Source organism: Canis lupus, assembly GCF_048164855.1.
Source record: "Canis lupus baileyi chromosome 5 unlocalized genomic scaffold, mCanLup2.hap1 SUPER_5_unloc_4, whole genome shotgun sequence".
Taxonomy (NCBI): domain Eukaryota; kingdom Metazoa; phylum Chordata; class Mammalia; order Carnivora; family Canidae; genus Canis; species Canis lupus.
Genome location: NW_027326411.1, coordinates 206,178 through 231,627, shown reverse-complemented (window position 1 = coordinate 231,627; position 25,450 = coordinate 206,178). Strand labels below are relative to the sequence as shown.

Sequence of the window (25,450 nt, the reverse complement as noted above, 5' to 3'; positions counted from 1 at the left end):
TCAATTTTTTCTAAAGCAACAAAAAGCTGTTTTAAAACAAGATCTCATGCATAATCCTAATATGTAAAATGGAAAAACTAGCTGCTCTAATTAAAGTAGGTGACTGCCCCCCACACCAAGCATTGGCTTCCACCTTGCCCTGAGGACTGGGCCCCAATCTCTCCCAGGGGGACCCTAACAGTCCACGAGACACAGTTTGAAATTCCCTCATCTGTGGAAACAGCCCTAAACGAGACATCACAATCATTTATGATGTTATGCCATGTGTTGACAGTGTGGTTTTCGGTACTTCACTGATCTGGGCCTTACATTCCTCATCTGCAAAATGTGTATTTAAACAGGTAACTCACGTCTCCCAGCTCTCACTTTCCATGAATTTATTATATAAAGAAAGGATAAAAAGGAAATAGGAATTCTGCTTCATGCAAGATAGGCTAATAGGGACTGGATTTATCTTCCTGTCTAAAAAAACTTAAAAATAGTAAAATATATAAAGCAATGGCTTTTAAGACACTGGACATCAGGCAAAAAAGGACAATCATCTCTGAGAAAAGGTAAATTCAAGAGGTAAGCCCAACCACTGACCCAGCTCCTGCCTGGAGAGAGCTGGAGTGCAGGGAAAGAGAACCCGAACAAAGCACAGCAGCCTCTCCGAGCTGGGAGGCCAAACTTGGAAGGTTGGAAAGCTGTGATGACTGGAGTCTTCAGGGAAGATTACTGGAGGGGAGAGAACATTCTGAGCACAGAACTCTGGAGATGTGTAGTAGATGCCCATGAAGCTTTAGCACAGAACTGATCAGCACTTGTGTGTGCAGAAAGTACTTACCCAGACAACAATCTTGAAGCTCTTACGGGTCAAATAGTGCCTGATCTCACTACTCAGCATGAAAGCCTTAATAATCTATGGGTTTCAGGTAGAGTAACCAGAAGGCTCTTATCTCAGTAGTGGGTAAGAATTAGCCATAATCTAATTGTGACAACAAAGCATAGAACTGAGGGATGCCTGGGTGGCTCAGTCAGTTAAGCATCTGCCTTCAGCTCAGGTCATAATCTCAGGGTCCTGAGATGGAGTCCCAAGTCAGGCACTCTACTCATCTAGGAGCCTGATTTTCCCTCTGGCCCTGCCTGCTACTCCCCCTACTTGTGTTCTCTGTCAAATAAATAAATGAAATCTTAAAAAAAAAAAAAGAAAAGAAAAAAAAAAGCATGGAACTGAAAAGATCAAATTGTTTCTAAGTAATACAACCACATCCTAGGAAAAAAACTCAAGAATATTTATAGAAACGATCAACTCAACACATTAAAATTCTGTGTCTTCCAAGAAGCAGACTCTTCACTATGGAGGGCAAACTGATGGTTACCAGAAGGGAGACGGGAGGGGTGCAAATTGGTGATGGGGATTGAGGAGGGTACTTGTCTGATGAGCACCAGGTGTTCTATGTAACTGTTGAATACTGTACACCTGAAACTAATACTATACTGTATGTTAACTATTCTGAAAATAAAATTAAAAACTTAATTAAAAAAATCCCTCCTACCCCACCGTCAGCGCCTGACATGACCCATGAAAAGGGAAAAAAATTAACCAGTTGAAAGTAAACCAGAAATGACACTAGAACTGTTACTAGAACTGGATTTCATAGGAGCTAGAAAAAAGACTCAGTATATTAAGGAGAGACGTGAAAGATACAGCAAGACCCAAATCTAATCTTAAGAGATGCTATTATACTATCTGAGATATAAAACGCATGAATGGAAATAAAGGTAAATTAAACATTATTAAAAAAAGATTTTTTGAACTTGAAGGCACAGAAATAGAAACATTCCAAATTGAAACACAGAGAGGAAAAAAGACAAAAAATAAAAAATTAACAGAGCCACAGGGAGCTGTGGGAAAATGTCAAGTAGCCAATTATGGGTGAAAATGGAGTTTCCAAAGGACAGTAGAAAAGGAAGAGGACAAAGAAAAGTATTTGAAGAAATAATGGCTCTAAATTTGATGAAAACTATAAGCCTATACATCTAAGAAGTTCAACAAAGCCCAAGCATAAGAAACATAAAGAAAACAATACCAAGGCACATCATAATCAAATTGCTCAAAATCAGCGAAAATGAAAAAATCTTAAAAGCAGTACAACAAAAAAAAAGACATACAAGTAAACAAACATGAGCATGACAGGTTTCTTCTCAGAAATGACACAGGTATGAATAAAATGAAGAAACATGCTTATTGAAGGAAAAAAAAGTCTTTGTAAAATTATATGCCTACCAAAAATATTATTCTTCTTTTTTTTTTAATAAATTTAATTTTTATTGGTGTTCAATTTACCAACATACAGAATAACACACAGTGCTCATCCCGTCAAATGCCCCCCTCAGTGCCCATCACCCATTCACCCCCACCCCCCGCCCTCCTCCCCTTCCACCACCCCTAGTTCATTTCCCAGAGTTAGCAGTCTTCACGTTCTGTCTCCCTTTCTGATATTTCCTACCCATTTCTTCTCCCTTCCCTTCCATTCCCTTTCACTATTATTTATATTCCCCAAATGAATGAGACCATATAATGTTTGTCCTTCTCCGATTGACTTACTTCACTCCGCATAATACCCTCCAGTTCCATCCACGTTGAAGCAAACGGTGGGTATTTGTCATTTCTAATGGCTGAGTAATATTCCATTGTATACATAGACCACATCTTCTTTATCCATTCATCTTTTGATGGACACTGAGGCTCCTTCCACAGTTTGGCTATTGTGGACATTGCTGCTAGAAACATCGGGGTGCAGGTGTCCCGGCGTTTCATTGCATCTGTATCTTTAGGGTAAATCCCAGCAGTGCAATTGCTGGGTCGTAGGGCAGGTCTATTTTTAACTCTTTGAGGAACCTCCACACAGTTTTCCAGAGTGGCTGCTCCAGTTCACATTCCACCAACAGTGCAAGAGGGTTCCCTTTTCTCCACATCCTCTCCAACGTTTGTGGTTTCCTGCCTTGTTAATTTTCCCCATCCTCACTGGTGGGAGGTGGTATCTCATTGTGGTTTTGATTTGTATTTCCCTGATGGCAAGTGATGCAGAGCATTTTCTCATGTGCGTGTTGGCCATGTCTAGGTCTTCCTCTGTGAGATTTCTCTTCATGTCTTTTGCCCATTTCATGACTGGATTGTTTATTTGGTGTTGAGTTTAATAAGTTCTTTATAGATCTTGGAAACTAGCCCTTTATCTGATACGTCATTTGCAAATATCTTCTCCCATTCTGTAGGTTGTCTTTTAGTTTTGTTGACTGTATCCTTTGTTGTGCAAAAGCTTCTTATCTTGATGAAGTCCCAATAGTTCATTTCTGCTTTTGTTTCTCTTGCCTTCGTGGTGGATGTATCTTGCAAGAAGTTACTGTGGCCAAGTTCAAAAAGGGTGTTGCCTGTGTTCTCCTCTAGGATTTTGATGGAATCTTGTCTCACATTTAGATCTTTCATCCATTTTGAGTTTATCTTTGTGTCTGGTGCAAGTTAGTGGTCTAGTTTCATTCTTCTACATGTGGATGTCCAATTTTCTCAGCACCATTTATTGAAGAGACTGTCTTTCTTCCAATGGATAGTCTTTCCTCCTTTATCAAATATTAGTTGACCATAAAGTTCAAGGTTCACTTCTGGGTTCTCTATTCTGTTCCATTGATCTATGTGTCTGTTTTTGTGCCAGTACCACACTGTCTTGATGACCACAGCTTTGTAGTACAACCTGAAATCTGGCATTGTGATGCCCCCAGCTATAGTTTTCTTTTTTAAAATTCCCCTGGCTATTCGGGGTCTCTTCTGATTCCACACAAATCTTAAAATAATTTGTTCTAACTCTCTGAAGAAAGTCCATGGTATTTTGATAGGGATTGCATTAAACGTGTATATTGTCCTGGGTAACATTGACATTTTCACAATATTAATTCTGCCAATCCATGAGCATGGAATATTTTTCCATCTCTTTTTGTCTTCCTCAATTTCTTTCAGAAGCGTTCTATAGTTTTTAGGGTATAGATCCTTCACCTCTTTGGTTAGGTTTATTCCTAGGTATCTTATGCTTTTGGGTGCTATTGTAAATGGGATTGACTCCTTAATTTCTCTTTCTTCAGTCTCATTGTTAGTGTATAGAAATGCCACTGATTTCTGGGCATTGGTTTTGTATCCTGCCACGCTACCAAATTGCTGTAGGAGTTCTAGCAATCTTGGGGTGGAGGCTTTTGGGTTTTCTGTGTAGAGTATCATGTCATCGGCGAAGAGGGAGAGTTTGACTTCTTCTTTGCCAATTCGAATGCCTTTAATGTCTTTTTGTTGTCTGATTGCTGAGGCTAAGACTTACAGTACTATGTTGAATAGCAGTGGTGAGAGTGGACATCCCTGCCTTGTTCCTCATCTTAGGGGAAAGACTCCCAGTGCTTCCCCATTGAGAATGATATTTGCTGTGGGCTTTTCATAGATGGCTTTTAAGATGTTGAGGAATGTTCCCTCTATCCCTACACTCTGGAGAGTTTTGATCAGGAATGGATGCTGTATTTTGTCAAATGCTTTCTCTGCATCTAATGAGAGGATCATATGGTTCTTGGTTTTTCTCTTGCTGATATGATGAATCACATTGATTGTTTTACGAGTGTTGAACCAGCCTTGTGTCCCGGGGATAAATCCTACTTGGTCATGGTGAATCATTTTCTTAATGTACTGTTGGATCCTATTGGCTAGTATCTTGTTGAGAATTTTTGCATCCATGTTCATCAGGGATATTGGTCTGTAATTCTCCTATTTGGTGGGGTCTTTGGTTTTGGAATGAAGGTGATGCTGGCCTCACAGAACGAATTTGGAAGTACTTCATCTCTTTCTATTTTTCCAAACAGCTTTAGTAGAATAGGTATGGTTTCTTCTTTAACTTTTGATAGAATTCCCCTGGGAAGCCATCTGGCCCTGGACTTTTATGTCTTGGGAGGTTTTTGATGACTGCTTCAATTTCCTCCCTGGTTATTGGCCTGTTCAGGTTTTCTATTTCTTCCTGTTCCAGTTTTGGTAGTTTGTGGCTTTCCAGGAATGCGTCCATTTTTTCTAGATTGCCTAATTTATTGGCGTATAGCTGTTCATAATATGTTTTTAAAATCTTTTGTATTTCCTTGATGTTGGTAGTGATCTCTCCTTTCTCATTCATGATTTTATTAATTTGAGTCTTCTCTCTCTTCTTCTTTTTTCTCTCTCCTTTTTAATAAGGCTGGCTAATGATTTATCTATCTTATTAATTCTTTCAAAGAACCAACTCCTGGTTTTGTTGATCTTTTCCACAATTATTCTGGTCTCGATTTCGTTGAGTTCTGCTCGAATCTTTATTAACTCTCTTCTTTTGCTGGGTGTAGGATCTATTTGCTGTTTTTTCTCTAACTCCTTTATGTGTAAGGTTAGCTTTTGTATTTGAGTTCTTTTCAGTTTTTGAATGGATGCTTGTATTGCGATGTATTTCCCCCTTAGGACTGCTTTTGCTGCATCCCAAAGATTTTGAATGGTTGTATCTTCATTCTCATTAGTTTCCATGAATCTTTTTAATTCTTCCTTAATTTCCTGGTTGACCCTTTCATCTTTTAGCAGGATGGTCCTTAACCTCCACGTGTTTAAGGTCCTTCCAAACTTCTTGTTGTGATTTAGTTCTAATTTCAAGGCATTATGGTCTGAGAATATGCAGGGGACGATCCCAATCTTTTGGTATCGGTTCAGACCCGATTTGTGACCCAGTATGTGGTCTATTCTGGAGAAAGTTCCATGTGCACTTGAGAAGAATGTGTATTCAGTTGAGTTTGGATGTAAAGTTCTGTAAATATCTGTGAAATCCATCTGGTCCAGTGTATCATTTAAAGCTCTCGTTTCTTTGGAGATGTTGTGCTTAGAAGACCTATCGAGTATAGAAAGAGTTAGATTGAAGTCACCAAGTATAAGTGTATTATTATCTAAATATTTCTTCACTTTGGTTATTAATTGATTGGTATATTTGGCAGCTCCTACATTTGGGGCATTTATATTGAGGATTGTTGAGTCCTCTTGTTGGATGGATCCTTTAAGTATGATATAGTGTCCCTCTTCATCTCTCACTACAGTCTTCGGGGTAAATTTTAGTTTATCTGATATAAGGATGGCTACCCCTGCTTTCTTTTGAGGACCATTTGAATGGTAAATGGTTCTCCAACCTTTTATTTTTTGGCTGTAGGTGTCCTTCTGTCTAAAATGAGTCTCTTGTAGACAGCAAATAGATGGGTCCTGCTTTTTTATCCAGTCTCAAACCCTGCGCCTTTTGATGGGGTCATTAAGCCCGTTCACGTTCAGAGTTACTATTGAAAGGTATGAGTTTAGTGTCACCGTGATATCTATTCAGTCCTTGTTTTTGTGGATTGTTCCACTGAACTTCTTCTTAAAGGGGAATTTTAAGAGTCCCCCTTAAAATTTCTTGCAGAGCTGGTTTGGAGGTCACATATTCTTTCAGTTCCTGCCTGTCTTGGAAGCTGTTTATCTCTCCTTCCATTTTGAATGAGAGCCTTGCTGGATAAAGTATTCTTGGTTGCATGTTCTTCTCATTTAGGACCTTGAATATATCCTGGCAGCCCTTTCTGGCCTGCCAGGTCTCTGTGGAGAGGTCAGCTGTTACCCTAATACTCCTCCCCATAAAAGTCAGGGATTTCTTGTCTCTTGCTGCTTTAAGGATCTTCTCTTTATCTTTGGAATTTGCAAGCTTCACTATTAAATGTCGAGGTGTTGAACGGTTTTTATTGATTTTAGGGGGATCTCTCTATTTCCTGGATCTGAATGCCTGTTTCCCTTCCCAGATGAGGAAAGTTTTCAGCTATGATTTGTTCAAATACATATTCTGGGCCTCTGTCCGGCACCCTTGGGAACCCCAATTAAACGTAGGTTCTTCTTCCTCAGGCTGTCGTTTATTTCCCTTAATCTATCTTCATGGTCTTTTAATTGTTTGTCTTTTTTCCTCAGTTTCCCTCTTTGCCATCAACTTGTCTTCTATGTCACTCATTTGTTCTTCCACCTCGTTAACCCTCGTCGTTAGGACTTCTAGTTTGGAGCCGCGCAGCCCCTCCGCACGGAGCCTCTTCCTCTGCTGGAGCCGCCGCCCGAGCCCCTCAAGCTGCTCCCGCCCCGCAGCCCCCTCCGTGGAGCCACCCCTGAGCCCCTCCGAGCTGCTCTGGGTCCTGCCGTGCGCGCTGCAGCCCTTAGGGAGCTCGGCGCACTCTCCCGGGGCGCAGGTGTCTGTTAGTGTCCCCGGGAGCCCGAGGGCACCCCCGCCCTCCTGGGTCCTGCTCCAACTCCCCGCGAGCCCCTTTCTGCCCGGGAAGGTCGGTGCCGCTCCTGCTCCTCCGGGACGGGGCTCTCCTGTCCTGGGGACACTCGCCCTGGCCTCAGCCCGGCTCCTCGCGGGGCCCCTCCCCCTTGGAGGCCTTTTGTTTCTTTACTTCTTTTTCCCCGTCTTCCTACCTTGGTAGAAGCGCGAACTCTTCTCACTGTAGCATTCCAGCTGTTCTCTCTTTAAATCTCAGACCGAATTCGTAGATTTTCAGGTGATTTGAAGGTTATCTAAGTAATTTGGTGGGGACAGGTGATTTGGGGACCCTACTCTTCCGCCGTCTTGCCCCTCCTCCCCAAAAACATTTTTCAAACACAAAGACAAAATAAAGTCTTTTTCAGAAGTATGAAAGATAAAAGAATTTATCAACAGGGCTATACCAAGAAATGTTAAAAGTCCTTTGGGCAGAAAGAAAATGATACCAGATGGAATCTGCATCTATAGAAAGGAATAAATAGCACTTTTTCCTATTTATTTAAAGTTCTGAAAGTGATATTTGATTATTTACAGCCAAAAGGAAGAACAATGTGGAGTTTATAATATATATAGGAGCCAAATGCATGACAATAGCACATAAGCCAGGAGGACAAAAATGGAAGCATAGTGTTGGATAATTCTTAAACTATATGTTTCTGTGTGTAATAAAACTTGAAGGTACCCTGTGCTAAATTATATATGTATACTGTAAACTCCAAAGCAGCCACTAAACTAACAATAATCATAAAAACTAAATGATAAATAAATAATAAAAACAAAAAGGATAAAATGGAATGCTAAGCAAATATTCAGTAAGAAGACAACAATGAATAAATGGGAAAAAAAGGGAACAAATAAAATGACATTTAAAGCCAACCCGGTCAACAGCACATTAAATGCAAATAGTGTAGACACTCTATAACCTGTCCACAAAGGCAGAAGTTGTGATTTGAATTAAAAAAAAAAAAAAAAAAAGCAAGCCCCTACTACATGCTGCCTACAAATAGTGAATAAATTAAAATACACAAATGGGGTAAAAGTTTAGAAAGGACTACAGAATTTAGCATACTAATTCCAACCAAAAGAAAGCAGGAGAAAAGGCAGATTTCAAAGCAAAGAATATGACAAGGCATCAAGGTGATTTCATACATATAAAGGGGTCTCAAGAAGACATACTATTCCTAAATACTCATGTAGCTAATAAGAGAGCTCTAAAATGCATGAAGAAAAGAACTGATGAGATAGAACTGTAAGAAAGATGTATAATATTTGAACAATATATATATATTATTAAGGGAGATATATCAGCGCTATAAAATTCTCCCAGAAAACTTAAGGAGGAACAATTTCCAACTCATTTACGGAAGCATTACTGTGATAGCAAAACAGAGACATTACAAGAAAAAAATACTACAAACCAACATCCCTCATGAACACAGATGCAAAACTCTAAGCAACATTTTAGCAAATTATGTTCAACAGTGTAGAAAAAGGATAACACACTGTAGCTACATGGGTCCATCCCAAGAATGCTGGGTTGGTTTAACATTTAAAAACCAAATCAATGTGATTCTCCATAATAACAAACTCTAAAAGAAAAGCCATAATATAATCTCAATAGACACAGTAAAAAGCATTTAACAATATCCAGTATCTTTTCCTGATAAAAAAAATTTTCATCGAAGTAGTTATAGAAGGGAACTTACTCAACCTGATAAAAGTCACCTAACAGGGGTACCTGGGTGGCACTGGTGGTTAAGGGCCCAACTCTTGATTTCAGCTCAGGTCTTGATCTTGGGGTATTGTGAGTTCAAACCCCACATTGGGCTCCTTGCTGGGAATAGAGACTTAAAAAAAGTCACCTAACAAAAACCTACAGCCAACAGTAAACTGAACGGTGAAACAATGTATTCCCTCCAAGATCAGGAATAAGACTGGGATATCTGCTCTTATTGTTTTATTCCCAGTATTGCATAGGAATGACTGGCCCATGCAATCAGTAAAAGAGGCATCCAGGTTAGAAATAAAAGGCATCCAGGTTAGAAAAGAAGAAAGAGAAGTCTTTATTTGTAGATGACATGATTATTTATGCGGCAATTGACAATCTGTTTTTGTACGGCTTAAAGAATGAAGAATGTTTTTTGTACAGTTATAATCAGTAATAACAACAACAATAAAAGAAGAATCTGTAACAGAGACTTAATGTGGTCCATAAAGCCTAAAATATTTACTATTTGGTCCTTCAGAGAAAATGGTTGCTGACTCCTGGTCTATGTAGAAAATCTGCTGGAATCTACAAAAGCCTACTAGATCTAATAAATGAATTTAGCAAGGTTGCAGGATATAAGATTAATAACACACAAGATCAATTAAATTTCTATATAACAATGAACAATCAAAAATTGAAAATCTTAAAATTACATTTAAAGTAGCATCAAAAACATTTATATAGGAGTAAATCTAACAAAAGATGTAAAAAACCTATGTGAAGAAAATCACATAATATTGCTGAAAAATAAACATGTAAATAATGGAGAGATATTTCTTCTTTATGAGTAGATGACAATAATGTTAAGATGTCAATTTCCCCCCAAAAGATGTATAGATTCATTGCCCATCCCAAACAAAAACTCAGAAAGCATTTCCTGTAAAAATTAACAAACTGATTAAAAATTTATATGGAAATGTAAAAAGCTAGAATAGTCAAAGTAACTTAAAAAAAGAAAAAGGTAGGAAAACTGACACCACCTAACTTTAAGGCTTATTACAAAGCTACAGTAATTAAGACAATATGGTATTGGTATAAATATAGACAGAACAATGTAACAAAACATATATTCAACTATTTTTTTTCAAGATTGCAAAAGAAATTCAGCAGGGAAAGGGCACTATTTCAACAAAGGATACTCATATGCCCCCCAAATGAACTGCAATTCATTCCTAGGATGGTAAACAAAAATTTACTCAAAATGATTTACAGACTTAAATGTAAAACCAAAAGTTATAGAACTTCCAAAAGAAAACGTGGGAGATCTTTGTGACTATGTGTTAGGCAAATATTTCCTAGACATAACACCAAAAGCACAGTCCATAAAAAAAAAAACAACAACAAAACCACAAGATAAATTAGACTTCATCTACTTTGGGGAGGGGATCATTATCCTGATCTGATCCTGGCTTTGTGGGTATGTGTCTATACCTCACAATTTATTACACTGACACTCTTGATATGTGCATGTCAATTATAAAGTTATTACGTATTTTAAGTTAGAAATGAAATAAGGAAAACATTTGTGTATGTAAGATATTAGAGTTAATCGAACTCACGGAATCCTTAAGTAATCATACATTTCTTTCTCACTTTATTTTTTAAAAATTTTATTTATTTATTCATGAGAGACAGAGACAGAGTGGCAGAGACATAAGAAGAGGGAGAAGCAGGCTCCTTGCAGGGAGACTGATGTGGGACTTGATCCCCAGATCTGGGATCATGCCCTGAGCTGAAGGCAGATGCTCAACCGGCTGACCCACCCAGGTGCCCCTCTTTCTCACTTTAAAGGATAAATGCAGGGGATCCCTGGGTGGCGCAGCGGTTTGGCGCCTGCCTTTGGCCCAGGGCGCGATCCTGGAGACCCGGGATCGAATCCCACATCGGGCTCCCGGGGCATGGAGCCTGCTTCTCCCTCTGCCTGTGTCTCTGCCTCTCTCTCTCTCTCTCTCTCTGTGTGACTATCATAAATAAATAATAAAAAAAAATAAATAAAGGATAAATGCAAATAACGAGTCAATCAGAAAGAAATCTGGGGGTGCCTGGGTGGCTCAGTCCGTTAAGCATTTGCCTTCAGCTCAGGTCATCATCCCAGGGTCCTGGGATCGAGCTTCATGTTGGGCTCCCTGCTCAGTGAGAGCCTGCTTCTCTTTCTCCCCCTGCTCATGCTCTCTCTTGCCATCTCTTTCATTATCTCTCTTCTCCCTCTCAAATAAATAAATAAAATCTTAAAAAAAATAAAGTAGAAACAAGTCTGTATATGACTCTATCTTTGGTATCATCACATAGTTACTGATACCTAAAAGTGCTAAGTAATTCAATAGCATATCACCAATAGACCATCCCCAGCACTCCAGGGAATATCTGGAATGTGAGGAAAGTGCACAAGACCCATACAATTACAGAAAGAGTTTTCATCAGCAGAAAAGATTATAGTTCTATCAAGCATTAACTATGTGGACTACAGAGAGGCACTGAGAGTTCTTGGGTGATCTCAGCCTCTAAAGTCCATTTCCTTGACTCAAAAGTATTAGTGATATTTTTTGTTTTGGTGCCAGGCTTCAAGGACTAGAGGGTGTGTTTGCTTCTGGGTTCATCTTCTCCACTCTCTGGAATGCCACCTTAGTCTGGGAGGCTGCCAAGATGGCCCCTGCAGGTCCACCCAATGTGAACTGTTCCTTCTACTCTCTGCTGGACCCACTTCTGGTTGTATTTTCTGCAATCTCTTCAATTTCCTGCCTTCTAGAAAAGTGATAGGCTCTAATGTAGCTTTCACCTGCCTGGTATAGACATTTGCAAAACAAATCCAGTCACCATGGGGAAGGGAGCTTAATGCTGTTTATAGGTGCTCATCATCTTTCTATCTGATCACTTTTTCTGTCTTAGGAAAGGGCTTGTCTTGCTCAGTTTTTCCTGCAACTTCTTTTCCTCCTTGTATTACTTTCTTATGTTACGGTTTTGTTATGATTAGCAGTAACTGTTATATCTCCTAGACTTATGCTTTCAATAGAGTTGCCAACAGATCTGCATGCATGTTCACCAGGTTTTATAATAATGCAAGTCCCTGTACTGATACTTTTGAGAAGAGATCTGTGTAAAATCATAAAGAGGATAAAGAGTGCATTATTCCTCTCATGTCGCATTTACCAGGGCAGGCGATTTCTTAGTTTGTACAGAACTTCTTATCTGGAAAGGCTCTAACCCCAGGATTATTTTTCAACATAATTGAGTCAGGAAATCCTTATTGATCACTTCGCAGTTTTTAAACACAAAACCTTTGGAAACTCCCTCTTCCTCTGGCTTCTAGAACTCCTAGGTAACCTGTTAACTTCCCAAGGTTACTTTGACAGCTCTTCTTCCTAGCCTACATGCTCCGTGAATGCAAATATAGACATTTCCCAGGCTTCTCTAAACTCTCTGCCAAAAACAACTTATCTACCCTTGTTCGTGACTTTTTACCTCTCACTGATACTTCCTGATCTTCCCCTCTCCTGCCTCTAGACTTGTGCTGTCCAATAAGAAAGCCACTAGCTGGGGATCCCTGGGTGGCTCAGCGGTTTAGCGCCTGCCTTCAGCCCAGGGCGTGATCCTGGAGTCCCGGGATCGAGTCCCACATCGGGCTCCCTGCATGGAGCCTACTTCTCCCTCTGCCTGTGTCTCTGCCTTTCTCTCTCTCTCTCTCTCTGTCTCTCATGAATAAATAAATAAAATCTTTGGGGAAAAAAAAAAAGAAAGAAAGAAAGCCACTAGCCACTGGTGAGAACCTGAAACATGGCTAGTCCCAATGGAGGTGTACCGCCAGTATGCAACAGAAATACTATATACATATACACATACACCCATATATATGTGTGTGCATGTGTGAAATAGTATTGATTAAATGTAGAAGTAAAAATATTTTGGATATAATAGGTTAAATAAAATATGTCACTAAAACTAATTTCACCTCTGTTTATCTTTTCTGAAATTCTACCCCCTAGAAAGTTTAATGTTACATATTTGGCTTACTTTACATTTGTACTGGACAACACTGCACTAGACCAGAAATTCAAACTGACCATTTAAATCGAACACAGTAGAAACTGAAACCAATCTATTCCAGACCCTCAAGCCTGCTCACTGTTATTATGGAATAAACATCGGTTGGCATGAGACAGATAGGTTGTGTAACATCAGCTGCTGTTGTTAAGGAAAAGGTAAGATGAAGGAACTAACTCTAGGATAAATTACTCATGAACCGGGTGACAGGATGAGTCTGGTAATTGTCAACCTTGCTCCTGGGCAGCTGTAATGGGAATGTATGTAGGACTGGGAAATAACACTATAAGATTTTGACTAGAAAGGCACAGTAGCAATTAGGAATGAAAACAACTGGGGATTTGCCAAAATAGTGGATAATGTTTATATGGATTTGGAGTAAAAAATGTTAGCAGTTACACATTGTGACACTCACAGCAGGTACTGTTAACCAAACAAATATGCCAAATATTTTCTTGCATGATCTTGGGTGATAGAATCTTCCTCTTCACCTAGCTCCAAATCTGGAGTCATTTTTGACTCAACCCTTTCCTTAGTCCTCATACCCAACCACTACACCAAGCCCAGTTTATTCTACTGATACTCACTCACCACATCCACATTTATTTCCTCCTTAAAGAAAACCAGAGAGGGGTGCCTGGGTGGCTCAGTTGGTTATGTGTCCTCCTTGACTTGGGCTCAGGTCATGATCTCAGGGTTGTGAAACTGAGCCCTGAATGGGGCTCTGCGCTGAGTGTTGAGCCGGGTTAAGACTCTCTCTCTCTCTCTCTCTCTCTCTCTCTCTCTCTCCCTCTGCCCCCCCATCCCCTCTCATGCGTACGCTCTCTCTAAAAACAAAACAAAACAAAACAACAGAAAGGAGACATGGGTCCATATGCTGCCTCCACAGTCCCAAGAGGGAGAGCTTAGGATTAGGGCTGCCTCTATATCATGACAGAGTAACTTACAAAAAACAATATCCTGTTCTTTACAGTTATTCTCTGGTAGAAATAACAGGTAGTTAGGAAGGCAAATAGGCAAGATGGAGAGGCCCTCAAGAGACCTTGAGATGAGGAGGAAAGAAAGGGTCTAGGGCTAAAAAACCCTTGTTTTCTTTCTTGGCTTTTCTCTTTCCTGTCCCCTCCCTCTAATAATTTTTATTGCCTTCTTTTTCTAGCACATATAAGCTGTGGGTGGGTGAACAGAGTTTCATCACTTTACATAGCAGAATACAATTCCTAAGTGATTTTTGGGTTATCCATTGGCTTGCCTTAGAAGAAATGATTCAGAATTGCATGTGCAGCTGGCATGTATGTCAATTAAACCATAAACCTTAATAAATTTTAAAACTTTGAGTAGCCTAGAAATTCTCTTTTTAAACTGGCAGTTGTCTCCGCATATGTTATATTTCAGACACTGTATTATGCTACTTAATTTTTACAGTTTAATTTTTTTAAGGCTATACTGACAGCATGTTAGGTTGGGCAAGTCTTGTTCAAGACCAGAATGTATAGATATATAAAGGTCTATGTGCAGAAACTCTCCTACCTGTGTATTGACTAAAGGCAAAGAAAATCTGATGCACAGATTTTTTTGTTAGAGAAAATATGTCTTTAAATTGGTCCTTTGCTATTACAGTTAAGACTGTCAGGTTGTAGTCTAGTTGTTGTTTCAGTCAGCTCCTTTGCTGTTGAGTTCATGCCTCTATTTTGTTATTTAAGTGCTAAGTAAATAATATATTAAGTAGAATTATGAATGCCAGTGATTATTTATGCACTGTACATTTTTAAAATCAATTCAAACTACAGAGCAATTATTTAACTAAGTATGTTTTAATTCTTCAAGAAAAATTCGATCTCCAACTTTTCTGCAGCATAAACCATGCTAACACATAGCTCAACTGCAGCCACGACCCAACAAGTAGGCAGTTTTGTGTGTCCAAATACCCCTCATCAGTGAAACTTTATTGTTATGTAAGTTTCTTTTCAGCCTCCATCTACCTAATTTGGACTAAACCATAAAGTCAACCATACCTTTACAGTCAATCATACCTTTACCGCACCATTCTCGTGAATGGTGATGCAGTTATCTGCATCTTCTGAGAGCTGGTACAAGGCTTGAACTGTTGCTCGATGTACGTTGGCATCATTTGATTTCAGATAACGCACTAATGGAGCCACTGCTTTGTACTCGCCAAAGGCCACTCTATTTCTGCCCCACATACAGCAACGTGAAATAGCTTCTGCTAGATGACGCCTCAGTTTATCATTATTCTGCACAAAGGAAATGAATTGTGGTATATGTATTGCAATGGACCTGTGAGGTCATGTTTCTGTGCTAGATGTTTATTACCCAATAAAATGCCAATGAGTCAAGGGAAAAAGGCTAGCAGGCTGGTCAGATGGTGTCTTGAAGGAAATTAGTATTCTCCTGGTCCCCCATGGGCCAAGGTTCAATCCTGAGTTTTCTTTTTATGGCTTTAAATTTTTTTAAATTTCTTTTTGCTGACTACTGAATGTAGTCAATACACTCAAAAGTGATCAAGTGTCTGGCATTTATTATTTGCTCAAGGATTTATTCCTTTTTGAGCAAGTGCTTTAGTTAAAAAAATAGTTAAAGAATATTGGGCATTCTTACGGGGGGCATTTCACTTTACTGGGATAGGTGATTAACTTTATACCTTTACCCTAGGAATACTTCTACATCAGTAATACACCTTGGTCCCCAAGAGGGAGAAGACAATGCAGCAATGACATGTTTCAGTCTGCCACATTTCTTTCTCTATCCTTTATCCAGACTATATTCTTCTTCTTCTATGTATACTTACTCCTACAGGTATAATATAACTAAACAGGATATAGTTTTCTGTTTATTATATTTTTCTCCTTATTGAGGCAACAACTTGATGTCCTTAAGTGAATTTGGAACTCAGTGTTAGGCTGGCCCTAAAAAGTCTTCTAAACCAAGCATCCTTCCAGTGATGGAATTTTTGCTCTGAGATTTTCCTGCCAAGAGGTAGCCCAAGCTATGCTCAAATACTTCTGGTCATGGTGAAGTCATTATCTCCCAAGGCTGCTTATTCTATCTGGCACAGCCCTGAATAAATAATACAGTGGTTGCCAGAGTCTTCCAGCCCAAGAATGCCATCGATCCAAGCTTTTAAGCCTGGGGAGGAGCATTTATCTTCTTAAGTTGGCATGAACAATTATCTTAAAGATAATGATAATGATGGTGGGGATAGAAGATGATAGCTAATACTTCTACAATAACATTTATGTTTGCTACCACTTTACTTCCCAGTAATAAATAAAAAACAGCCTCTATTTTATAAGGATCTTGCACATAAAATTACACAGTTTGAATACACTTTTGCATTGATTAGTCTCAGAGAAATTAAATGAGGTGACTCAAAATCTCATACTTCATAGGTGATGGATATTAAGCTTGAATCCAGGTCTCTGGACTTTAAGCTTATTTTTTTTTATTATTCCATGATATTTTATGACAATACACACTGAATATAAAAGGATGTTGTTACTTACTGTATTTGCTAGTTTGGACAATAAAGGGACAACTCCAAGATCTGTAATAGCAGCTAAATTTTCTTGATCTTTTGCAATGTTGGTAATAGCAGCACATACACTTGCCAAAACTTCTTTATTATCTGATTTCAGTAAATTGACAATAAGTTCCAAACCACCAACAAAGCAACGAACCATTTCTCCAGCATCCTAGAGAACAATTAAAAACAAAAGATGTTACCAAAAATAATCTTATGATTAATAGTTTTTTAAAAAGTAGAAAGTAATGATAAGGCTGTGAGGTACACTTTTGGCATAAAAAACAAATTCAGTTTATTTCCTTATTATACATATTTCTATGTATGTAAGTATATGTATAATTACACACACAATTCAGTTTCAACAAATATTAATTGAACAACTACTATGTGAGTTACCATGCTAACTACTGGGGATATAGAAGTTAGTAAAATACAGTGGAGTCTTATTATTTGCAGTAGCTGTATTTTATAAAGACATCACAAAAATTGAATTCGTAAATATTGAACCATTGTTTCTAGGGGAAATGCAGCATTAGCTTCCTACACACTTCTGGTCACAATTTTGTCAACTGATCAGTATATAACCTTGTTTTATGTGTGTTTCTGCTTAAAGATTTCTTGTTTCATAAATTGTTAATTCATTAATGTTGAATTTGTAGACACTACACTGTAAGTCATGCCAGAGGGAAGCTTATCTAACACACAAATTTTTTCCCTAAGGCACATCACAGCCTTCTGATGCTTAGGAAGACCAGAGAGCACTGAGGGGGTACTACAATGGCAGCCATGACAAAAAGTGAAATCACCAACAAAACCAACAAAGATATGAAAAATGTGCCATTGAGTAGACTACAAAATGGATGCTTATTAATAAATAGTATGAGAGCTAAGACAAGAAGGCAGAGTGTCATCTTGTTCAACCCCAGCTGAGAATATGCATTTTAGGTGACTCAAATTTTTCACCTCTCTGTGTATGTCCAAGAATGACCACAGAAGTGTTCTAAATATTGATTTGAGGGTTACATTTTAGCAAGTAAGCAAAAATTCCCAAACTGAATTTGTGAAGAATATAGATTAACTGTGTATACCTTTTTGCCATTGTATTACTTGCAATCCAGTGGGGAGTAGGGACATTAAGAAGTATAATGGAGACACCTAGGTGGCTCAGTCTGTTAAACAACCAACTCTTGGGCAGCCGGGGTGGCTCAGCAGTTTAGTGCTGCCTTCAGCCTAGGGTGTGATCCTGGAGACTGACCAGGGATCGAGTCCCATGTCGGGCTCTCTGCATGGAGCCTGCTTCTCCCTCTGCCTGTGTCTCTGCCTCTCTCTCCCTCTCTCTGGTCTCTCATATATAAATAAATAAAATCTTAAAAACAACAACAACAACACAACCAACTCTTGGTTTTGGCTCACATCATGATCTCAGGGTCCTGAAAGAGAGAGCCCTGTGTGGGGCTTTGTGTTCAGTGGGTAGTCTTCTTGAAGTTTCTCTCCCTCTGCCCCTTCCCCCAATTCTCTCTAAAATAAGCAAATAAAAAAAAGGAATAATTATAATGAATAGCACTAAGGGGAAAGATTCAAGGACTGCCACCAAAAGGATGTTTATTAACTAAGTCTAAAAGATGAGGAGTTAACCAGTGTGAAAGGGATTCAGGGTGGAGGAATCATCATGAAACAGAGTGAGAGGAGGTGCCTTTTTTTTAAAGTGCAAAATAGAGCATAAACTTACTAAGATCTTGAAGGGTCTTTATTGTGAGCTTTGGTAGAGAACATGGAGTTCATTTTAAAGGTGCAAGAAAGCCACTCAAAAGGTTTGAGTGTGTGTTGGTGGGAGGGTGGGGAGTGGGGAAGAGGATTTTATCAATTTTGTTTCACAGTAGACCTCTCTGGATTACAGAGTTGAGGTTAGGGCAAAGCCTGGTGCTGGAAACTCAGGCTATTTCACTTCACTAGGTTCAGGTAAGAGGTGGTGGCAGTTTGGATGCAGGTGATGATCTAGCTCTGGAGGAAGGAGTGTGGGTTTGTGAGTGTTGACTGGTGAAGATAAGGACCAGGGACTCAATAATGATTTCCCTGCTCCTAGCTTTACCTAATTGCGTTAATGTTGGGAAGGCAGGGTATTGTTTTGTTTTCTAGAGGTGAGAAAGGATGGTACTTGATATTAGTGGCCTGATTTGAATGAAGTGCCTATGAGACATTTATGTGGAGACATCAGAAGTCAGCTGGATATACTGGTGTTTGGAGCTCAGGGAAGAAAACCAGGCTGGAGTTGTAGATTGGGAAGGCGTCAGCATGAAGTCTGTAACTGAGATAATGTGTGTGAGAGGTGGGGTGTGAGGGATGAGGGCTCTCTGTACCAGAGCCTAGAGAATGGACAGGAAAAGAATTTGTCAGAGGAGCCTGAAAACAGATAGTTGCATGGAAATCTTCACCTCCCCTGATGCATGGCAGTGCCTGTGTGATGACCAATTATTTGGCTCCATGGCTTTCTCAGGTAACAGAAATGAATACTTTTGGAGGGCCAATTACATATTGGAAACTTTGCATAAATTATCTCAGTTAAACTTTGTAATAACCATGGAAAGTAGATATTATTTCCATTTTATTTATTTTTATTTTTTTCTTTTTCTTTTTTAAATTTTTTATTTATTTATGATAGTCACAGAGAGAGAGAGAGAGAGAGGCAGAGACATAGGCAGAGGGAGAAGCAGGCTCCATGCACCGGGAGCCCGACGTGGGATTTGATCCTGGGTCTCCAGGATCGCGCCCTGGGCCAAAGGCAGGCGCCAAACCACTGTGCCACCTAGGGATCCCTTTTTTTAAAAAAATTTTTTATTTATTTATGACACTCACACACACACACAGAGAGAGAGAGGCAGAGGGAGAAATTATTTCCATTTTAGATTTCAAAGATGTTTAGATTTCATAAACTAGACTGTATCCCTCAAGGGGCCATGTTCTAGTTATCTTGGTGAAATTTATAATCATAAACCTGAACATCCCATCCCCATATCCCCCAAATTCTTCTGTAAGGATAAAATCCTTGTGGCATGTGTGCCCCTGGCTTCCCTGTCTCACCTTCTCTGCCTTGATTTCCCTTTTCAACACGCCCCGCCCCATGCAAGCCCTAAGCCAGTACCTAATGCCAATAATTAATAATCAGAATCCTGACACTCATTTTCTGAGAATGGGGTTCATTAAGTCTGGGGTGGGGCCTATAATTTTTTTTTAATTTTAGAAATCTCTCCTGTGATTCTAAACTTCAGTCAGTATTGAAAATACTGCTTGTGCAGGACCTTCAAGTTATTGTCCTCAAACATGCTATGTGCATGTCTCTGTCTTTGTGTATGGCTTTTTTTTTTAATTTTTTTTTATTTATTTATGATAGTCACAGAGAGAGAGGGGGGCAGAGACACAGGCACAGGGAGAAGCAGGCTCCATGCACCGGGAGCCCGACGTGGGATTCGATCCCGGGTCTCCAGGATCGTGCCCTGGGCCAAAGGCAGGCACCAAACCGCTGTGCCACCCAGGGATCCCGTGTATGGCTTTTTTGTCTATTTTCTGACTAGCTTGGAACTTTCCATGTGGTCTCAGCTGCTGACTAAGGTATCATTCTCTTCAGGGAGCTTTCCTGAACTTTGAGTCTGGGTTAAGCTGCTCTTAGTATAATACCTGGTTCTTCTATATTAGAGCACTTACTATTTTCTGCAGTAGTGGCTTATTTGCCTTTGACCTAGAACATAAGTTCCAGGAGGACAGGGGCTCCTTCTGTCTTGTTTATTGCTCTAGGCCCAATTTCTGTGAAGGTTTCTCTGCCAGTTTCTAGAAACCCCATTGAATTAATTTGCAAACTCATAGCTACATAAGGAAGCTTTCACTGAGGACATAAACCAAACTGAACTTCTAGTTATTGGTGAAGGAAGGACCCCAGTCAGGTCCTCCCCAGGTGTAAGTGGAAAGTATCTTTTCCACATCATGTTGCCTCTCCTGATTGCTGTGGGAAGTGTGTGAGCAGTATTACTGGCCTTGTTCCCAGTACCACACTTAAATACAATTTCTGCTAGGACATATGTTCACATTCTGATGTATTAATAAAATTATTTTGAAAATATTTGCCATTTTCCCTAAAATTCTATAAGAAAGCCTTTTATATAAGACAAAAGAAATGACTATACTTTGAATTGTATTCTACATTGCCACCTTCTCACTTCTATGCACTAGGATGCAACCACATTGAAAGATTAAAGTGTTAATTTACTAACCTTCAGTCAAATACACTACATAATTTAATCCAAATTTCCCCTTTGAAGCACTTAGTAGTAGTAGTAGTAGTTGTTGTAGTACTACTTCTAAGGAAAACCTTAGAGAAGTGAATTAGTATGTGGAAAGTGAGATGATAAATGGCACAGTGTGTCTGAATCCATGTCTGCTTGACTCCAAAGCCACTCAACAATACTGCTGTTATGTAAACCCCTACCACACACGTGGTCTGGATGAAATAAATTCATAATCCTAACCACATACTTGGTCCAGATGTACATGTAAACTCAAAAGCAAAAACAATGGCTCTCAGAATTTCAGGGAACTTCAAAAGTGTAGCCCCAAAACTTCAAGTGACATTATGTGTATCAATAAGCTAATTTACTTGTCAATTATGAAGTTATAGAACAATTCTTTTTCTCTAGAAAGACTAGAGGATTATCAGGAAGATGATGGTGGCATAGTTTTTTAATCTTCCTAAAGAAACAGAGAAATTAGTGGCAGCAAAACAAAAATACAGAAACTCTAGATGACAAGGTATCTTCAAAGATCCCCAAGAATACACAGATTGGGACAAACTACCAAAACTACATGCTGTAAGAAACCAGAAATCTACAGAGAGAAGGCAGAAGGACTTGTGAAGGCCCTAGAACCAGGGAGTCCAGGCTGCCACCAGGTCTCACTGGAAAGCTCTGGAAAGCTCAGGAGCAGCCCCAATGGACTTTCTGGGCTCTGATTAATAGATAAGACCAACATGTCTCCAGGTCTGACAGTGCTGTAGCATTCTGTGGTCTGAGTTCTGTGAATCCATAATACCAACAATTGAAAGTAGTGGTTAAAGTCCTGTACTAAGGAAGAACTACTGGGAGTTGCATCCAAACAGGAAGACAGGGATAATGGGATGAAGGAATGATACAGTCCAGGTAAAAAGGGGTGAGGGGAAGCAAAGGAGCCTGAGTCTCCTCTCCATCACTTGGAAAATAAGAGGAGTGAGATCTTGAGAAGCATGAAATTAGAAAAACAACTCTGGTCCACACTTCCCTCCTAAAACACCATGAAAACTCATTTCACTTAAAACTGAGCAAAACAAAAAGATTACAGTCAATTCCATATGGAGTTAATATAAGAAAAAGAATGAGCTGAAAGAAAATCACAGAAGCAATGAAAAAATACCAATTAGAATTATCAAAGCTCATGAATTAGGTGATTAGTAAAAAACCAATCTTAAAGGCAGGTGTAACCTATCTGCAAAGGATTAGAAATGAAAGAAAAAGTCATTTTGAAAATGAAGAGTAAACTAGAAGGAATGCAAAAACAAAAACAAAAAAAACTAGAAGGAATGCAAAAATGAATATACATAATAGGTAATATCTTTAAATAAACAGAATATGTGAAGAGTCTAAAATGATGGGGGGAAAGCTAACAAAAACTTCAGGAGACTAGGCAGAGAAAATAACACACACATAGTAAGTCCTGAAGAAGGAAACAAAACATAATAATAGAGAAAATTTTTAAAACTATGATTTAAGAAACCTGAAATAAATAGAATCTGAGAGTATATTGGAAAGTCACCATATACACCTGGGAAAATTGGCCCAAAATGTGCTAACATAGAGAAATATTCTAGTACAACTGCTGGACTTTAATAAAAAAGAAAAAAAAATTATTTGGTCATCTAAGCAAAAAGACCAGGTCACTTCTAAGGGAAAGAATAAGATATTATCTTTAGCCTTTTCAGTAGTGATGTTTTTATGCTGAGGGAAAGAGAATAACATATGCAGACTATCTCAAGAGAAAATGTGAATCAATGTTTTAATATCCAGCCAAAATGACCTTCAAGTATAAAACTGTTATAAATGTGGAAGACTCCAGGGAATGTGAACACAGGCCCTTCTGAGGAATCGACTTGAGACTGACAGATCTCCAAAAAGACTAGAAAGACATTGACAAAAGGATGGAAGGTTTCTTAAAATGCTCTAAGGCTTCATTTCCTTCAGGATGAGGTTTAAGTCATTAGCATGATTCAAGTGTTTTCCCAGTCTGGCTCAACCTTACCTTCTGGTCTTTTTTTTTTTTTTTTTTTTATTATTATTTTTTTATTTTATTACCTTCTGGTCTTACTTCTAAGTGTATACTTTTGTATAAACTATTTTGCAGCCTCTAGGCTTACTGGTGTTCCCTAAAGTGCCATGTTCTTTTACATTTGTGCCTATGTCACTTTCTTTACCTGGATGCCCTTCTAAGCTCCCAGAAAATCCTACTCAGCCCTGAAAAGTGACTCCTTTTAATAGCAGCTTAAATAATATTTCCCCCATAAAATCCACCCCCTCCCCTTCTTAGTATGGTACTCCTACCCTCCACATTTCTGAAGCTGCTTTCCTCTCAAATCCATTCCTTCATTCTCCCATATTTGCCACAACTTGATTTTGCTTGAGTGTCTAACTGTCACACAGAAGCACTTGGAGAAAGTGCTTCTATGCCTCAGAGGTAATTCTTGACTGGCCTAAGCCTATCATGGAAGTCTCATTCCCTTGACCATTATTTGTTTAGGGCTGGGCTAGATATGGCCCAGTTATGATCAGTGAGTTCTGAGATAATGTCACCCAGGAATCCTCTGGAAGTTTTCCTGTTTATAATAATCATCACAGGTCATATTGAGAATGACAGAGCCTGGAATCAACCAGGCCTAAAATCCACTTTGGCCATTTAAAACCAATGGCATTTGTAGCAACAGTTTTCATTCTATTGTAATGATTTTCTTTTTTTTTTTTTTTAATTTTTATTTATTTATGATAGTCACAGAGAGAGAGAGAGAGAGAGGCAGAGACACAGGCAGAGGGAGAAGCAGGCTCCATGCACCGGGAGCCCGACGTGGGATTCGATTCCGGGTCTCCAGGATCGTGCCCTGGGCCAAAGGCAGGCGCCAAACCGCTGCGCCACCCAGGGATCCCTTGTAATGATTTTCTAATGGGTCCTTTCCCCGTTATTTGTGAGCTCTTTAAGAACAGAGCTGTCTGGTCTTGTTCTTTGTTTCTCATTTGGAATGTGGTCTAATGTCTGTCACAGAGTAGACTTTCTTTTAAGAAAATTATTTATTTATTCATGAAAGACAGAGAGAGAGAGAGAGAGAGAGAGAGAGAGGCAGAGGGAGAAGCAGGCTCCCTGGGGGAATCTGATGTGGAACTTGATCCCAGGACCCCAGGGCATGACCTGAGCCAAAGGCCTGAGCCACTCAGGTGCCCCTCACACAGGAGACTTCCAATAAATGTTTGACGAATTGTGAAAAAAATAAAAATAATGAGGGAACTATGACTTTAGGATACTTAGCCACAGTCACAAATACTAAAAAGCAAAGACCATTAATTATGTATTGATAGTATAACTATGTAAAAGTAATCTAAGTGGGTAAGACCAATTCAACCTCACAGTCTTCCTGGTTGTCTTGCTGCTTTATCAGTAGAGACAGTGAGTCACAGCGCTGGGGCCATACTGGAAGAAATAACAAAAGTGATCACATCTGCTTCTGCTCCAAGAACTTCCTAAGGTGCATGGTATGAGATAGAGGGAGCCAAAATCTCAATGAGATCATGGGCATGGCTCACCAAGGTCTTATAATGTTTACAATCTGTGGGACAGTGAAATGTTAGACTCAAGCCTACAGGTCCTGCCAAAGTTTGTTTATTTGCTTGGAAGGTGAGATTTCTCTCTCTCTCTCTCTCTCTCTCTTTTTCCCTTTTAGGTTTAAAGATTCTAAACATACGACATCTTGACTCACATAGTTTCTATGGAAAGGGAGACAGTATATTTGAGAATGGAAAAAGTAATTATTCTGCCAAAACTGTCTTTCACTAATGCTAAACAACTGGGCAAATTTAACACATTTTCCACCTTCTCACATATCTTAAAAACTAGGCCTTGCCAACTCGCCACTGGTGTGATATTGGTTGTGCACAATTCACATTTTCATCTGTCATGCAAAAACCCCCAATTAGAATAATAATAGTAATAACAATGAAAACAGTCTAGCTTTTTGCAGTTTACAAAGGATTTCCACAAAGCTATCTCCTTTGATCCTCACAGCTCTGCCTTTGGGAGGCATGATACACCTCCCCCCCTTTTATAAGATGGGAAGGGTCAAGGTTCATGAATAGTTAGTGACAAAACTAAAAATCCACTTTATGTTTCCTGATTTCTCATTTCTGCTATACGCTGTGTGCTTAGACCAGAAAATACCAACAATTATATCTACCAGATTAGACCTAGTTATAAACAGTGAGAAGAGTCTTCACAATTTAGAGGATTAAAAATTCCAAAGAGATGAAGCTACTTTGCCAATGACAGTCCATAAGACAAACAAAACAGTAATTGAAAGAGAGAATATGAAACACCTTTATAATGCTATTAAAGCTTGAATGTGTAATCAAGCAGGAAAAAGTGTCAAGTTCAAATTAACCGAAGTTAAGTCAAATACACAAAATAGGACGAAAAATGTAAAGTAACAAAATA

At 39.1% G+C, this 25,450-nt stretch overlaps 1 protein-coding gene and 1 long non-coding RNA gene across 2 annotated transcripts in view; one reads left to right on the top strand and one right to left on the bottom strand.

The window, feature by feature from the left end:
* The window catches only part of LOC140629432 (outer dynein arm-docking complex subunit 2-like), a 216,335-nt gene that overhangs the window by 35,522 nt on the left and 155,363 nt on the right, over nt 1-25,450 (bottom strand). The window contains exons 22-23 of the mRNA XM_072818908.1: nt 16,665-16,853; nt 15,174-15,395 (exon numbers count right to left, since the gene is read on the bottom strand). Coding sequence (XP_072675009.1) covers nt 15,174-15,395; nt 16,665-16,853 — 411 coding nt within the window. The remainder of the gene's footprint in view (nt 1-15,173; nt 15,396-16,664; nt 16,854-25,450) is intronic.
* Nucleotides 1-25,450, top strand: part of LOC140629434 (uncharacterized) — a 187,104-nt gene that overhangs the window by 104,030 nt on the left and 57,624 nt on the right. The gene's annotated exons all lie outside the window — the stretch shown is intronic.